Genomic DNA, 17,753 nt, shown 5'->3' on the forward strand with positions numbered 1-17,753 from the left:
AAGTGCATTCTCCATTGGCACGGTTTAGCAGGACCTATGGATGTACTCAAGCATTTGCTCAGCTGAGGAACAGCTGGAAGGTTTCCACCAGGAGTTGATTTGGATGTAGTCAAGAGCAGCCCAGAGACCTCAACAGTGTAGGCACGAGCCAGTCTTCTCCACTTGGGATCAATTTTGGGGATTACACATAACTGGATAGTGGGAAACTGCTGTTTTGGGAGCTGTTACAGCAGCTCCGAGCCACAAACGTTTTCCTACTCATGACTTTTCCCTCACTCTTTGTTCCTAATCTTTAATCTTCACTTAAATGTTCTTAATCGTCACTTAATCTTTGTTCCTGCGTGACACTAAGGGAGGATGTGAGGAAGGAAAAGGATTAAGAGGTGAAAAAACTTGGCTGCAAAGCAGCATTGTCCTTGGTAGATCTGGGTGGAGAAAAGTGCTGGTTCAGCTCCCGGTGCCTCTTTGTGCCCTTCTCCAGATCCTTTCTAAATTTGTTACAGCTCCCACTCTGTTTGGGCTCCCTTCACTAAGGCCTCAGAAAGAAATAAGGCAAGAGCGAGCCTCCTGGCACACCTTGACTCTAATGTTCTGCCCTTTTCCCATGGTTTTTGGTCTCTTTATAAGGGAGGGGCATATCATCCTGATCCCTTCAGGCTCCTTCTTGTGCATCTCACAGCATCACACATTCTGCATAAAGAAACATCATATTTTACTTTGATTTACAAATCAGCAGGATCCCAATGCCCATGTAAATGTGTTCACAGGATGCATGTTATTGACACAAAGAACTGATAACAACTGTCTCTACAGAGCACAGCACTTGCTCCTTATTACAGCATTTCAGCCATAACCACGAGGCTGTTTCTTCTCATCCTGTCCCTGTTCCCTGGAGCAGAGCCCGACCCCCCCGGCTGCCCCCTCCTGTCAGGGAGTTGTGCAGAGCCAGAAGGTTCCCCCTGAGCCTCCTTTTCTCCAGGCTGAGCCCCTTTCCCAGCTCCCTCAGCCACTCCTGGTGCTCCTTCCCCAGCTCCATTCCCTGCCCTGGCCATACTCCAGCCCCTCAGTGTCTCTGTTGTTCTGAGGGCCCAGAACTGTCCCCAGGGCTGGAGGTGCCTCACAGGTCCCAGCACAGAGGGACAGTCACTGCCCTGGGCCTGCTGGACACACCATGGCTGGGACAGCCCAGGGGCCATTGGCCTCTTGCCCACCTGGGCACACCTGGGCTCCTGTCCAGCTGCTGTCATCATCATCAGCAGCAGCAGCACTTCCAGGGCCTTTCCTGGCTTTCCAGCCACTCTGTCCCCAGCCTGGAGCTGCACAGGGTTAGTGTGACCCAAGGGCAGGACCTGGCACTTGGCCTTGTTGATCCCCATCTCGTTGTCCTCAGCCCACAGATCCAGCCTGTCCAGATCCCTCTGGAGAGCTTTCCTGCCCTCCATATTCCCACCCAACTTGGTGTCACCTACAAATGTGCTGAGGGTGGCCAAATCCCTCATCCAGATCATGGATAAAGAAATTAAACAGTGCTGGGTCCATCACTGAGCCCTGGGGTTCCCCAGCTGTGACTGCCCTGGATCTCTGGCAGTGTCCAGGGCCAGGCTGGACAGGGCTGGGAGCACCCTGCGATGGTGGAAGGTGTCCCTGCCCAGGGCAGGGAGCAGAAATGGATGAACTTTAAGGTCCCTTTCAAACTAGACAATTCTGGGACTGACTGGGATGAGCCGAGCAGTGCAATGTCTCCTCCTGCCTCCCAACTCCAGCCCGTGCAGTGTGGTGGTTTGAAAAGCACTGAAGGAGTCGGTATTTTGGTTAAAACACACCTGTGTGTTTTAACTCCGGGTGGTCCTCTCTCTGTGGGTGTCCTTTGCTAATCTCCGCACAGTCTCTTGGGGCTGCCGGTGCTTTACTGGTGCTGTTTGTGACATAAAATAGTTACAACGAATGTTTTGTGGAGAAACAATGCCAAGGACGGAGGAAAACCCGCCATTTCAGCGACGCTCTGCTGCCCTCAAGTGGGTGCCTAAGAAACATCCCGCTCTTCCCTCCCCACGTGCTCTGAACTCATGCTTTAACACTCAAAAGAAGTCCCTCGCAATCACATTTTTAAACTATTTCCGCGGCCTGGGTGGGGCGAGGGCGGGGACCTCCCCTGGGGCGAGGGCGGGGCCTCCTCACCTGAGGGGCGGGGGGTCTCACAGGGGCGGGGCTTCATGGGGGCGGGGCTTCGTGGACTTCGCCTCACGGGTGACGTAAGGGCGTGTCCTCACGCCGAGGGGCGTGGCTATCGCGCCCAGGGCGGTGAGGGATGATGGGCGTGGGGTTGCGCAGCGGACGGAGTGGGCGTGGCCCCGGCGGGGGCGTGTTCTCGCCTTACAAACCGCCTCAGCTCAGGGCAGGGGCGCGGCCTTGTGTAACGGCGCGCAAACAGGGAGGCGTGGCCTCCCCATTCGGGGGCGTGGCTGTGGGGCGCGGGCGCGGCCTGCGGCTCGGGGCTGTCCCCCCGGGGGCGTGTCCTGCCCATAGCGCGCGCGCGGCCCCGCGCTCTCGTCACTTCCCGCGCGGACGGCGCTGTCGCCGGGGTCGGTCGTGTCCGGTTCGGGCGGCGGCAGCGGCAGCGGCGGCAGCAGGAGCGGCGGGACGGGACAATGAGCGACAGCGGAGAGCAAAACTACGGCGAGCGGGTAATACACGGAGCCTGAGCGCGTTGCGCGGTCGGGCCCCCCCCTCCCCCCCCTCCCCCCCCTCCGTCCTCACGCACCCCTCCATCGCCTTCGGGTGGCGCCGGCGCCCCCGCGTCTCCCCGTGTCCCCTTTGGCGGGTGGCGGAGCCTCCGCGGGCGGGGAGAGGCGGCGCGGCGGGGCCGATGGCGGAGGGGCCGCTCCCCGCGTGAGGCGCCCGGCGCCATCTTGGGCCGGGGCCGCGCGCGCCCGGGAGGGACAAAATGGCGGCCCCGAGCCCGGGGGGCCCCGCGCCCTCCGCCCCCTGCGGAACGGGGCTCCTGCCGTGTCCTCCCCGCAGAGCCACCTCGCACTCCGCTCTTGAGCTGCTCTCTCATTTACACCGCTCTTCGCTGCCTGCCTTCGCCTGTAATAATAACTCCGCTCCTCGGGCTTGGCGTCCGGGTGGCTCAGGCTCTGCTCTAATTTAAACTTGATAATTGGAGGCAGCCCCTTCCGCTTTGTGAAACCTGCAGCAGATAGCTCTCGAGGCTCATGGTTTTGGAAAAATCTCACTGTCCGGATGAGTTTTTATTGATGTTGAAGTAGATGACTTGCTAAACTTCACGTTTGTGATGCACATCTGTAGTTGATTTTTGTTTACTGAATCAACCTTGTTTGCTTTTGATGCCTTTAATTAGGGTCAGTGCTGTGTTTTGGGGGATTTTTTCAGCATAACTCAAACATTTTGCTGCAGCATCGGAGGGAGTTGTGGAGGTGATAAATTCCTAAGTTTTAAACCGGAAGGGGGAAGAAATATTAGAGAACTAGTAATTTTGAGCAATATCTTTTTTAGATTATGGTTTTAACTTATTAATCCACTGTAAGAAACTGTAGTATCTGAGTGCTTTTACTTCAAGGTAGGTAAGATTATAAAAAATGGTCTCCAGGGGGCTAAACATGGGAATGAATGGTAAAAGACAGGGATTAAGGAATAGGCTCTTGACAGTCCCTGTGCTTTCGTTGGTGTCTTCATTCACTCTGAGGTTTTTTTAGCGAGGGGGTATTTTTTTCTCAGGGTGAATTACTTGTGTGTTAGTTTTTTTAAAGATGCTTTAATTGTTGTGCAGGTTGGGAGCCAATTTAGTCTTAATAAAGTTTGCCAGGGTAACCTGCATTGTTTTTTCAGTCAGAAAGAGAGGAAATAATAAAATTTCTATAGCAAAGTCTTTTGGTGTGAAACACAATCGTGCAGAGTATTGCGGCAGAAACTGTTGTCTGTTGCTTTTTATATTTGTAATTTTAGAAATGTATTAAAGCATTTGTAGGCAGTCTTTGCCAGTGCCTAAAATGAGTTATGCCTGAACTTTTGTGATTTTTAAATTGGTAAGTTGTTTGAAATGGACGTGTTTGTAAAGGTGAAACCACAGAGCTGCACACCTGGTGTTCCAGACTGGAGCAGGGATTGGTTTTCCTTCTGCTCTTGCCAGTGTTGTTTAGGGGGTTTACTGCTTACTTAAGGCTTATCTTTTACTGAGTCTGTTTCCAGGCTGGAGTCTGCAGAGTAGTTAGTGTTGGGGTAAATAATCTGGAGCTGTCTCTAACTGTGCCAAGCGCGGGCTGCCGGCAGGAATTGTGCTCCCGCTCTCCCCCAGCGGTGTCCCTTCAGTCAGTCAGTCCGGCAGTTCGGTCAGCTGGAGCTTGTTCCGCTCCTTTTCCAGTTGCCTTGGTGTGCAGGCCTGGCCTGATTGAGTCCTCATGGCAGCTTTGGGGATGAAGAAGTTCCAGGTGCTTTTGCCAGGAATGGGACTTGTTTAAGCAGCAGCACGAATTTACACTGGATTATGGCGTTTGTAAAAAGTGAGGAGGAAGATAAGAAGAAAAATCCCCACTTGGATTCTTTTACAGTTTTATGCTCCATAGTGGGATGAACTCTAGAAACTTTTTGTCTGAAGAAAATATAAATTATGAAATTTTCTAATACTTAAATACTGGAATATACTTGAGGTACTGTTGTTATGCTGCAATGCCATGGTTTTCCAACTTAATTTTGTTTTCCCTGAAATTGTTCTCACTGAAGCACATGGGATTCAGGCATGGAAGGGCTGGAAAAAGACGAGTTAAAGGCCAAATTAATGAATCCTACCTTGTGAGTTGTTAATTATGATAGTGATGGCTTGGTATGTGGTCAGAAACTGTTCAGTATGGAAGTCAGAGTGGGGGGTTTGTTTTTGGGGTTTAATGTATAAACGTTCAATTTACAGATTACTGGCAAGGTATTCAATACACGTATTTTCGACAGAGAATGATTTTTGTTACTAAATTCTGTGAGGAAGCGTTTTGAGGTTAGAGATGAGCTGATCACTCAGTGCCACCAGAGGGATGGACCATTCCCTGTGTTCCTCCCTCAGCAGGTGGCACTTGGTGGGACCTCGTGGGGAGCTGATTCAGTGCCCAAACCTGTCAGAAGAGAATTCAGATTTTGCTGATGGATGAATTTCCTGCCAGCTTGGGGCGCTGGAGGAGCCCACAGGGCTAGTGGCAGAGGTGGTGGGAGGAAGCTGTGGCCTGGTTTTTAAAACACTGTGTTCTTCTGTGGGGAGTTTGGAAACCTGTTTAAAGGGGTGGTTCTGCTTTTCCCTCGAGTGAATCCCCAGCTCCCCCCAGCAGTGATCTCGTGTTGCTCAGGGGAAGAGAGGCAGCTTCCATACTGCAGAGGTTGGGGAATGTGCAGTGAACACAGGAACAAAGAGGCTGCAGCTCTGGTAATGTCATGTGAGGCTGCACCTTTCCTTCGGAAAATAAGTGAAATACATAACTTTATAGTAATATGTGATTATAAAATCTTAATACTTTGGCTTTGCTGTATCTTACGTTACTGATTGAAATCTGTAACTTGCATTGCTGTGAGGAAAACGGGAATCTCAGAAGTGCAAAGATCTGTGGCCATCACCTACTTTCCATCTGCTTCTGTCCGTGGAAACTTTTCCTACCTACTGCTCCCCAAATGATCTTGCTTTGAGACATTCCCTGCTCAGAGTACACGGCTGTAACACCCTCTGTGAATGTCCTTAGAGCTGTTAAAATCACCCCAGCAGTTTTACACTTGGTTTGAATGTGCTCAAGGTCTCCAAAGAACCATTTGGAATCCACAAGCCTGGACTTCAGGGTTTCTTTGTGAATTCCAGAAGTGCCCGATGAAGGGGAGGAACTGTTGATAAGGCATCTGGAGAGGAAGGTTAAATTCCCACTTGACAAAGTTAAGGTTAGAAGGGAGAAGATGGTTATTGTTTTAGTGAATATCAGTCTGTACCTGCTGACCAGCAGTGACAGGCAGAGTAAAGAAGGTTGTTTCTTCCCTCTTCCCCATGTCATGCCAGGAGCACACTTTGGCATTTTTCAGTAACTTTAAATTCACAGAGTGAAAGAGCAAGGACTAGGAAAAGAAAATATAAAGAAGAGCAAAACCAGATGGGAGAAATGAGTTGTGGGAGTGACTGATGTGAACCCTCAAGGGTGTAAAATAAATTTGCAGTTCTGCAGATCTCTGGTTCTTGGAACTTAGGATAGGGAGGATTTCCTGGGGCTTGGGGTGGAAAAGGGGCAGCTTGGTAATTTTGGGAGTTATTACCAGTCCTGGTGGTATCCAGAGCAGATAAGGTGCATTGAATTCCTTTAATGCTCAGATAAAGAAGTGCCATAATCCTGTAAAGTGTGGTGGATTGAAGGATGATCGGAAAAAAAAAAAAAGGATGTTGAAAGATTGGGGAATGTGAAATGCAGAGGAGTTGGATGAAAATAGGCCAGCTGTTTAATTGTTTTGATTTAGGTAGATAGTTGTGTTTAAGAGTTTTTCTTCCCAAGCTCTGCTTCTCTGTGTCCAGATTCCACATTAACCTTAACATACTACAGCAAAGCTGGCCTGAAAAATGTACCAAATATATAAAGACTTACCTGTTCTCTACTCATTTCTTCAAAGCTTTTTGACATCTGAAAGCTCTGGAAAAGATTGTGGGGTGTATTTATGAGCAAAATCCTCCCAGCTGCTTCCCTCTGATCCTGCATTTCTCCTTTTCTTTCTGGTCTCAGACCACCTGTGTTTGGACACAGCTCCCTCTGTTTAGCCCAGATTATCTTTTGTGAATTGAAGTATTTTTCCTCAGGTGAAAAGCAGCCTTAGTTTGGGTTTTAGTCCTTCTTCAATCTTGCTTTGTCTAACTTTGTTAAAGAGCTAAGGCTTCTTATGGCAAAATTAATATGTTAACTCAGAACTCACCTCTGTTGAGTGTTTTATTGGGAAGGTACTAATGGATTTAGATTAAATTCATTAATTGTAACTTAAATTGCTCTGTAACATTCCCCCTGCCCTTTGCAGTGTTAGTACATGGGGACGCTGTAGTTTAGAACAAAACCTAAAACATCTGTATGAAGAATGGGGCCTTGGCCAACTTTGTGCTATTTCTGTTGCTCTTGGGATTAATTGCAAACCTGCTTTATTCTGTATGTCATGTTTCTTTCCCCTGTATGCTGGGAATTGTAAACAGAGAACATTTGGTTGAAGCTGTATGGAAGTGGTTAAAACATGAGTACATTTCGGGTTAGCAAATGAATTTCTAAATGCTTAGTACAGTATTCCCATTTAAGTTAGTGTTCAGGTTTAAGAGATGTCAGAAAGATGAAACGGGATTTTCGAGAAAAATCGGGTGTCATTAGGGAGGGGGCTTTCTTCATCAGAATTTGCACTAAATTTAGGATTGTTTTTAGAAAGAAGTATAGTTGTGCTGAATTTTAAGTTTTCTCTAATATTTTGAAATGAAGAATATTTTCTACTAGTGTGTTGAGGTGTTTAAGGCATATGACTAAAGCCAAGAATTATACTGATTTAAAAATAAAAGCATTAATTAGGTCATGTCACCGCCAGAGGAGATTGCCAGTAAATAACAGAGCAGTTTGAGTGTGGGGCACAAGTGCAGTTCTGGTCAGTGGGAAATTCACATTTCTGTGGAAACACAAAGCCTGCACATGCAATCCCCCTTGTGCAGGCAGCTGGGGGTGTGTGCTCCTAAACCTTCACACCAGGGCTGCCCAACTGCAGGAGGGGCCCAAAATTCATAGAATTGGAGTTCATGGGAGGACTAACCATGCAGTGCTTCGTGCGTTCTAAAGCACATCCCTCAGTGGCCGCAGCAGGACCTCACTGGAGTAACTCCTTGGTGGTTTTGTCTCAGTGTGTGGCTGATAGTGCAATTTTGAGTCTCCTGGTGCTACAATTCCTTAGTAGGTACTCAGCTGATCCAGTTGCACTTGCTATTAAATACAGGCATAAATAAATAGCAAATTCAGCTGCTTAGGGCTAAGTTAAACTGAGTTGACTGAACCTGTTGATAAAATCATAGGGCTTTGGTAGATTCAATTCTTGAACTGCATTTATAGTAAAAGTCCACAACACTTTTTTTTTTCTAGTTTCAGTTTTGGCACTAGATTTTATCCTGGAGTTCTTAAATATTCTTCATCCTGTTCTTTTTCTATTAAGGTTAATGTTGAAGAAGGAAAATGCGGAAGTCGCCATTTGACAAGTTTTATAAATGAGAATTATTTGAAGCTCAGGAATAAGTGAAGCTGAAATTTGAAAAAAAAGAAAGTGAATGCATGCTAATTATCAGACCAGAAGTCCCACTTGTAGAATATTGAGCAATTTGTGTGAAGTGGGGAAGATGAAAGAAGTCAGAATTTGAAACGGAAGAATGAAGAAAAGGAATAAAAATGAAGTTAAGATAAGAAGTAATCTGGAATCTGAAAGCACTACGCTAAGTAATTACTAGTCTGTTTATGTGTCCCTGTATATTTTGCTAAACATGCATGCATTATCTGTTTAATAGCAAAAGTACATGCAGGGTAAAGAAGTGTCTACCAGGGAAAAAAAAACAACCTCCTTAAAACAATCTAGGCAGTGCTAATGCCGACTGCCCGGACACATAGCTATGAATATTTACCATTTATTTCACTGGAGCTTGTTTACAGCCCCTAGGTGAACAAGGAATTGTGTACAAATTAGGCTTTCGATATCTGCGTGCAGGAATCCCGTTCTGCTTCCAGAAGCGGAAGTGCTCATGGGTCTGGCAAGTCGGGGAGGCACACCCCTGCAAGATCTCGCTCTAAGGAGGATTCCAGGCGCTCCAGGTCAAAATCTAGATCCAGGTCTGAATCCAGGTGAGTTTGCTTCTTTTACCTCTTCTCCTCCTCAGATCATAGGTAGAGGTGGCCCAGCTTAGCCAGTTCTGTTTCCAGAGTTAGTGGATCTTCTGTGGACATAGAATACAAAGGGGTGTGTGTGGTTTCAGGATTGGGAAAGCCAAATTTTATAAATTTAGATTTTTTTGCTGCTTCTTCCAACAGTTAAATCAGCTGTGTAAATTTGTATCCTTGCTGATAAGGCTTTGGAAGTGCTACCTTTTATCTCTTGGAGTAGTGACTTGTGTCTGAGGCTGGAGTGCTAGGAACTCTAGGTCTTAGTTTTTCTGTGCATTTACACAGTTTGGTGCATCAGCAGGTTTCCCATTTTAGGCCACACTCGTGTATTGTGTTTCTTCACTGGAAGCAGTGATGTTCCTCTAGCAGTGAAAAGAAGTATTAGAGGTAAATATGAGTTTCACAGTCTGACATTTTAAATACATTGATTAAACTTGAAAATTTACAGGATGGGAAGCTTTGAATATTAGACAGCTCTGTAAGCTCTCCAGAAAAGTTGTGGAGAATTTGTTTATTGTATTTGTTATGTGCCTATTGCACTGCATTACCTTCCTGACACTCACCTGCCAAACAAGCCAGGGACAGAATTCCTCTTAAAAGAGGAGATAGTTGACTGCTGACCACAGAAATTAATGTGTTGATAATTTCTTTCCTCACTTGTAGGCATTCAGGCTAAAAAACGGTGAGGTTTCAGCAGTGTGGTTGTCAGGTGAGCTGTTCACAACACACTTTTTATGTGAACGAGCAGTGAATTACCAAAGCTTGGGGGGCAGGCTGGAGGAAGATACTGTGCTGTCAGCTGTCACTCACGGCTGAAAACACTATCAAATAGTCTGTTAAATCTTGCAGGATCAAACAGATCCTTTTGTGAGAAGGAAGGTAGTTGGGAAGCTTTGACAGCAGAAGAATGAGAGGTTTTTGTTTCATTCAGGCACAGTCACAAGTGTCATATCATGCACCTGGCAGTCCCTGTAGTGTAAGAAGAAATGTGTCAAATAAAATGAATAAATATTTACTAGAGCAGTACCATTAGAGGGTGTGGAATTGGAGTGACCTGTGGGAGTTTCAGTAGTGAGAGGTGATGGGGCAGCTCAGGAGGGGCCCAGTCCCAGATCCTGCTCAGGGTGCTCAGCTCTGGGCTCAGGCCCTGCCATCAGGGCTTTATCCAGTTGGGGTTTGAAAACCTTGGGGGAAGGAGGCTGCAAAACATCTTTGGGGAACCTTTTAATAGTGAAACAACTAAAGTCAGGACACCCTCCCAGCATATTCTCCTGCTCTTTCATCCATATGACTGTAGGGATTCCATACTCTTTTAAAACATTTCCCACTTGGAGAATAACCACACTAGTGAGTAAAAATGGAGTCACAGGGGGTATACCATTCTGAAGAAGCAAATAAAAGATGTAGAATTTATAAGAGACCTGAAAAATCTTACTTCTGCAATAAACAGTGTTTAAATAATGCCATGGCAACTGGCTTTCTACTTTTTGATGACCAAAAAGTAGAAGTTTGTAACTACCATGGCTTCCTGAGCATTTAACAGCTGTCTTGAAGATTTGTCCAGCCTATGGCTGGAAATAATGGAATTGTGTGCCAGAGTTAGTGTTGATTAGTAGATTTGGACAGAATTGTGTCGAGGCACATATTTAGAAACAACATACTTTAATCTCTGTTCAGTGCTGTCGCACGTTGGGATGTGCTTGTGAGCAGATCATTGAACTCTGGCTTTCCCCAGAGAAATAACCCTGTGATAACTTCTATATTTCTTGGTAGTTTCTGTTGCAAATGTATTTTTGAGTTACCAGCTTTGTAAATTAAACTTTGATTTGGGAACCAACCTGTGTCCTGGTGTTTTTATCAGTTTGGGTGTGGATATACTTGATTTTTAAATGTACTTTTACTGAAGTGTGTAGCTCCTGTCTTTGGCTGATACCATTCTGGTACCTGAAATATCAGTTCTGTGTTTGCCTTAATTTTTTTTTTTCCTATATCAGTGGTTGAAATGTGGTTGTGTGCATGTGTGGAGCTTCTTTTTTTGTTATTGATGTTAAAATTTTCCTCTTTTTTTACTGTTTTCCCAGCTCCAGGAAAGTTCTCTCTTAATTTTTTTTTTTTTTTTTTAATTCTTTTGTTGCCAAAAATTAAGTTTTCTTTATAAATACGTAGTGAGCAGTGCTGTAATGGGACATGCTGAGTTAATTTCTCCTGGACATGAATATGCATTTTTAGTTGAGCTTCTCTGGCTCACTCCTGGTGAGATTGAAGGTGTTTTTTGAAGGGATAGATTGAGCAGTTTGGCTGTCTGGTGACACTTGGTGAGAAATCCTGGAAGAAGCTGTTAAATGCTCAGGAGTAAAAGCAGTTCAGGTTCAGAGCTTCCCTCATGCCTGTGGGGTGGTGCTGCTGTGGATTGGAGGAGGGGACATTTAAGACACAAGAACCTGAAAATCAGCAATTTGTGGCTCAGGTCCATTGCCTGTTACACTGTTTATTGCACTTCTTAGCCTTGCAGGGGTTTTTCTTTGAAGTGGTGTGGAGTGCAGGTTATTCAGTGCAGCCATCAGCAGACCAAGGTCAGATGCAGTAACCCCATGTGAGTGCCCAGCTTCTCCTCTAGGATTGGCTGAGTTGGGAAGGCTGAGGCTTTGGGAGAAGGAATTGAAGACTTTCAGAGCCTCGTGTCCACAAAAGTTGTGATATAAGGAAATACTTTTGGGGAAAAGGAATTAGTGAAGAGTTAGTTGCACCTTGGCGTAAATGCACTTTAAAGTGTGAACATGTAAATACTCATGAACAAGCAGTGCTAAATAACTGCTGGAGTACCAGCAGCTCAGGCTTGGTTTCTTCAGATGGTGTTCAGCTCTGTTTCAGGGGCATTTGCCACACTTTTAGAGTGCATTTGCTTCTCAGTGTCACCCAAGGCAGCACTAAGAGAGTGCCCCCCTCAGTGGTGCATGCTTTGTGTTAAATGATATTTACTGTTCTCTTAATCTGATACCTATGAAAATAAAGCCACCCCACTTGTTTTTACCTAAACACTGAGTATTCTTTCTAAGCACTAGCGTGTCACACCCAGGTAGCTTTGTTAAAAGAAGAGCTGACTGATCAACTGCAAGTTCCTGGACTGCAGCAGGAATGCCCTGCAATAATCTTGATAGTAAAGACTTAGCACACAGTCCTTGAGAGTAGTGAGTAAATGGATTTTAGCTGAGGTATGTGGTTCTGCAGGATTTTGGAAAACAATTATTTGAGTATTTTGTGACTATGATGGATTTTTTAAATGTTGGGCACCCCAACAAGCCCAGCACTGTACCTTTCTCCTCTTTCCCTCAGGTCTAGGTCGAGGAGAAGCTCCCGCAGACACTACACCCGGTCCCGTTCCCGGTCCCGCTCCCACAGGAGATCCAGAAGCAGGTCGTACAGTCGGGACTACCGGCGGCGGCACAGCCACAGCCATTCCCCCATGTCTACCCGGAGACGTCACATCGGGAACAGGGTACGTCTCTTGGTCCTGGATGCGTCCTGGGATCAGCCTCTGTGCCCTGAGAAATGCAAAGGGCTTCTGTGAAAGCCTTGTGTTCCTGTAAGTTTAATTTATTAATTAATGCCTGTTAGCAGGTGACCCAAATCTCAGCCCCAACTTTGTTGTTGTTCACCTTGAAGCCTTGACAGCCACAACTTGAGAAATACGTTGCACTGCAAATAAACCCCATTTCATTCTAATATCTGTGTCCCCTCCTTTAGGCAAATCCTGATCCAAACTGTTGTCTGGGAGTGTTTGGGCTGAGTCTGTACACTACAGAGCGAGACCTGCGGGAGGTGTTCTCCAAGTATGGGCCCATCGCCGATGTTTCCATCGTGTACGATCAGCAGTCGCGGCGCTCCCGAGGCTTCGCCTTCGTCTACTTCGAGAACGTCGAGGATGCCAAGGAAGTAGGTTGGGGCTGGGCTCTGAGCTCCTGGGGGGTGTGTTCTGCCACAGGGTGTAGCCAGGGGAAACTCATAGCCTCAAATACACTTGGAGTCTCATAATCGTGGAATTTGGGCGTACGGATGCTGCAGAATGAATCGGGAATTCTGTGGTCACCCAGTAGAGAATCCTACACTCATGCCAGTCCTTGTTGAGCTGCCCTTTAGAGGCTGGAACAAGGCTGATAACCTGCTTAAGCTCCACTCCAGAAAGTCTCCAGTCTATTCCACACCTGGTGTGAAGGCTTCCATGTTGTATTGGAGCTTGATGTGTAGGTCCTACATGCTGCATGTCCTGCTACTTGGCAGACAAAAAAACAAAACACAGTTCATGGTTTTTTACTTTTTATTTGTGACTGTGATGTTATATTCAAGGTTATGGTCATTTGAAAGATATATTTGAATACCTTAGTGGTGGTCTTTTCACCTGTATACGTTTTATGTTGTGTGGTGGAGTAGTAACATCTCCCTACATCAGCATGTTCAAAGGTTGCTCTTTATCATGTCAGAGGCACTGAAACAGTTGCTCGGTGATGTTCTTTTCAGGATTTTAATGCCACAGAAGTCACATTTTCAGTGGTTACTGGCACTTAAGTCCAGCTGTCCTAGAGTGTCTTACACAGTACATTCACTGTAAGATGTAACACTCAGACCTGCCTCTAAACTGAGCCATTTTTAGGACATTTTAACACTTAAAGCAGTGGTTAGAAATTCAGCTAAAGTTCATGCCTACAGCTAATGCTCTTCTGTTGCACCTTAGGCAAAGGAACGTGCCAATGGAATGGAGCTGGATGGAAGAAGGATCCGGGTAGACTTCTCCATAACAAAAAGACCTCACACACCTACCCCTGGCATCTATATGGGAAGACCCACTTAGTAAGTTTTATCTGTGGTTTTGGTTGAGTTTTCTCCCAAACCAGGACAGGATTCATTGTTTTGTAAAAACTCCTGTTTCTCCTCTGAGAGACCTGATTCTCAGTGGTTTTCCTGGATTCTTGGTCTTATGCATTAATGTACAAGTTGTGTTTCCTTGTTTGTGGCTGCTGTGCTCTACACTGAAAGTAGCATCAGTAGTAATGTGTACATCAACAGGAAGATATTTTAACAATTTCTAAATTATTTCAAGTAGTTTAAATAGTTAAGTAGTATCCTGTGTACCTTCAAATATTCATGTCCTTCACAAGTTCAGGTTTTCAAGTGTGAATGAACAAATACTAGTCGAGGAGCTGCATGGCTCAATTAATATTTGGGATTAGCAGTTTGCTGTGTTCACACACTGCACTTTAGACTTCCAGTTGCCAACAGTGTAAATTGTTTTCCTAAGTCATTCCCCAGTTAGTTTCCCAAGACTTCCAGTTTACTGGTGGTTATGGTGGTGTTTTGTTGAGACTATAGGTTTCTGATTTTTTTAGTCAGAAAGTTGGTTGAACAGGAGCTTTTCAGAGTTAAAAGTGAATGAGGACTTATCTCAGAATGGAATTCCTCATGGTCCTGTGATACCAAAAGGTTGAGGAAAATAACTCAAAGTGAGCATTTAAAAAGCAATTATTTAAGTAGTTCTGTTCCCACCTGCACTCATGGGAAAACAGGAGTACTCTCAGTCTCTCAACTGTGAGGATGAGAAGTAATAACAAAATGTAGTTTAAATAGTGTGAATTTACCAGGCTGCAGACAAAGTTAATGTTTTATATCTTAGCAAATGCGATTTCCTTCCCTCCTTGCAGTGGCAGCTCCCGGCGACGGGATTACTACGACAGAGGCTACGACAGAGGCTACGACGACCGTGACTATTACAGCAGGTCATACAGGTGAGCATAGTTGGAATATTTTGCTGCTTTCCAAACTCCGCTTTCTCATCTGTCTGTGCAAGCATTAGGCAGCTCATCCTACTATTCCCGAATATTTTTGCATTTGCTGTCATTCTGGAATCTTCCAGTGAAATCTTGACCAAAATAACTGCTCAGTACAAATCACATTGGTTGGATTGAGAAATACTTGATGATGGTTAAATACTGTGGCCTGGCTTAGTCCAAAATGTTTTCTGAATCTGCACTAAGTTTTGAAAAACAAAATGTGTTCTTTGTATTTTCATTTTATAATCTTTAGTTGATTAATCTGTTAGCACTGAAATGGTGCAGATTAATGTTTGAGTTGGTATTACAGTGTCAACTTGCATTTTGAGCACAGTGTAGTAGCTAAAAAGTGGGAAGTTTCAGGTGGTCCCCAGTATCTTCTGCTGATGGCACCTCAAATGTTGCCAAAAGTAAGGAATTGGGGTTTATAACCCCATTTGTTGTGTATTGGGCATTTGCATTAAAAGACTTTTTTAACATCCCTTGTCCAGTGGGATGTGTGTGTAATCATGGTTGTGGTGCAGTTGATTTTTGTGATACAGATATAGGCTTCCTGCATTTTCCAGCAAAATCTTTTTCCCCTGCGAAATCCTCACAATTTCTGGGACACTGTTAGGTTGAACACAAAGATAAGAGTTAAGTTTTTCTGTCTGCACTACCGAACATTCCTGCAATTGCAGAATTCTGTGTTAGAGTGTTCAGTGCTTAAGTGGTGCCTTTTCATTCTGACAGGGGTTTGTGAATGTTACCAGGAGTTGTGATTGGGTCAAGAGAGAGCCAGTGAGAGTGACCTGCTCTAGTGGGAGTTGTCCCTGCCTGTGGCAGGAGTGTCCCTGAGTGGTGTTTAAGGTCCCTTCCAATCCAAACCATTCTGGGGTTCTGTGAATAAATACGGAGCCACAAATGATTCGTGTGGCTACTTGAAAAGTGTTATGGTTTGGTACTTTCCCCTCCTGCAGACATGGATTGGTTGAGGGAGAGAGAAGTGTTGCCCTGTGTGAGTGCTTCCCTCAGGAAGGAAAAGTTGGAATTGTTCAAGATGCAGTGGAGCATTGCATACCCCACCCTAAAAATTGCATTGGTAACAATTCCTTTGCATTCTCTGCCCTCTGTGAAAATGAAGCCTTGAGGGAAATGCAGTGTCAGATGGGAATTGTCCTGTTAAAACTTCAATTTCTCTTTATTGCTCTGGGAGCCTTAATTTTGCCTGAAAAAAGTGTCTGTAAATAAGGGAATAACCTTTAAAAAAACAATCCCCTAGAAACAACTGGAGAAGACTTTAAACTTGATTTAGTCTCCTGGTAAAGTTTTGCTGATCTAAATTGGAGGAGGTTCCAGTCCAACAACTCAATGCTATAAGATGTTCTTTCTGTTCTCTATGAGAAGTTACATCACAGTTTGTGTTTAAATGTGACTCCCAAGTGTTAAAAAGTCAGGATGGGAGGGTTTTCCCTGCCTCCACCTTGGAATCAGTATTTTTCCTCAGGATAGTGAGTTGATCTTGCTACTTGAAAATAATAAGTTAAAGGGTTTTCCTTCAGTAGACAAGTGTTTAAAAATGTTAAGTGTTAAATAAAGTAGTCAGCATCTAGTGTAGGAATTGATGTCTTATCTTCACATCATTTTCTGTTGATGGATGGAGGGTTTGTACTGTGAACTTTTTGTTTATTTTCTAAATTTCTAAATTTGTTTATTTTCTAAATTTCTAAAAGTTGTTCTGCTTTTGTTTTCACAGAGGAGGAGGTGGTGGCGGCGGAGGCGGCTGGAGAGCTGTTCAGGACAGGGATCAGTTTTACAGGTGTGTACTGGATTAGTGGAACTAGACAAGGAAACATAAAACCTGGACTGGAGGGGTTTGGGGGTGCCTGGCTGTGGCACTGACTGCAAGTCAAGGAAGTCTTCACCTTGGACAAGTAATTCAGATTAAAAGTGAAGGTGGATTTGGCTTACCCTGCTTGTGTGGGATGCTCCTGGCTTCAGACTAAATTCACATGAAAGCAGATTGTGAGTGCAAGAGCTTGTGTTTGTTGTGTCAGTCAAAAATAGTACTGGTAACAAGAAAGAGAATTCAAATCCTTGCTTTGTTACACAGTAGAAATGTTGATCAGGTCTCCCATGCTTCTTGTTAGTTTTCCCACGTGTATTTCTGAGACCAGGATGGGGTTAGAGCTAGTCACATAAAGCTGTGCAGGTTTTAACCAGGGGATTGTTTGTGTCACCCCTGTCACAGGAGGAGGTCACCGTCCCCGTACTACAGCCGAGGGGGCTACAGATCCCGGTCCAGATCCCGATCCTACTCACCTCGTAAGTAGCCACGGACTCAAGGAATGGTTTGGATTGGGAGGGACCTTAAAGCTCATCCCATTCCACCCCCTGCCATGGGCAGGAACACCTTCCACAGACCAGGTTGCTCCAAGCCCTGTCCAGCCTGGCCTTAACTGGGCCTGGCCCAGTCACATTGTTCACCTCTCAAATGTGAATTTCCCATTCCTTGAAGTTCTTCTGAGCTTCTGTGTCCACTAAAATTTACTTTGGTGTGGATATTTTATTGAGCCTCTATCCTTGAAGTCTGACTGCTGGGTTTTTGTCTTTCAGGTCGCTATTAAAGCATGACACATAGAGGAATTTCTAGCTACAGCCTTTGAGTTGAAATTGCAAGTTTGTGGACAATATTTTTTTATTGTCTCTTCTGTTTAACCAAGTGACAGTGCCTAGTGAATTAGGTGACTTTTACACCTTTTATGAAGACGACTTCTGTGGTGTTCAGTGCTGTTTCATTCTGCATATTTGTGTAGTTTGGTGCTTTGTTTCCAGGTGTGTTTTGAAAGGAGTATGTTTTGCATGTGTTTTTTTTTAGTCTCCATTTTGACTCCTGAAGGGTTTCTATTGTAAAGAAAAAAAACTGTTGAGTTAGTTTTTTCTACTGATTACAAGTTATTCCCAAGATCCAAACCTGTGTAAAATGCTTTCCAAAAGTGAAAATAAAATAAACAGACGTTTGTTTTTTTTTCTTTTCCTACTT

At 45.0% G+C, this 17,753-nt stretch overlaps 1 protein-coding gene across 1 annotated transcript; it reads left to right on the forward strand.

Annotated features, from left to right (window-relative positions):
• Window positions 1-2,536: 2,536 nt before the first annotated feature.
• On the forward strand, window positions 2,537-17,731 carry TRA2B (transformer 2 beta homolog). The gene is made up of 9 exons (XM_083868483.1): window positions 2,537-2,684; window positions 8,737-8,870; window positions 12,243-12,405; window positions 12,654-12,842; window positions 13,639-13,754; window positions 14,603-14,686; window positions 16,467-16,529; window positions 16,962-17,035; window positions 17,327-17,731. Exons 1-9 carry the CDS (start codon window positions 2,649-2,651, stop codon window positions 17,335-17,337), a joined length of 870 nt encoding a protein of 289 aa, XP_083724609.1. The 5' UTR covers window positions 2,537-2,648; the 3' UTR covers window positions 17,338-17,731.
• Window positions 17,732-17,753: the final 22 nt, after the last annotated feature.

The sequence above is a fragment of the Zosterops lateralis genome (genome assembly GCF_965231275.1).
Source record: "Zosterops lateralis genome assembly, chromosome: 10".
NCBI lineage: Eukaryota > Metazoa > Chordata > Aves > Passeriformes > Zosteropidae > Zosterops > Zosterops lateralis.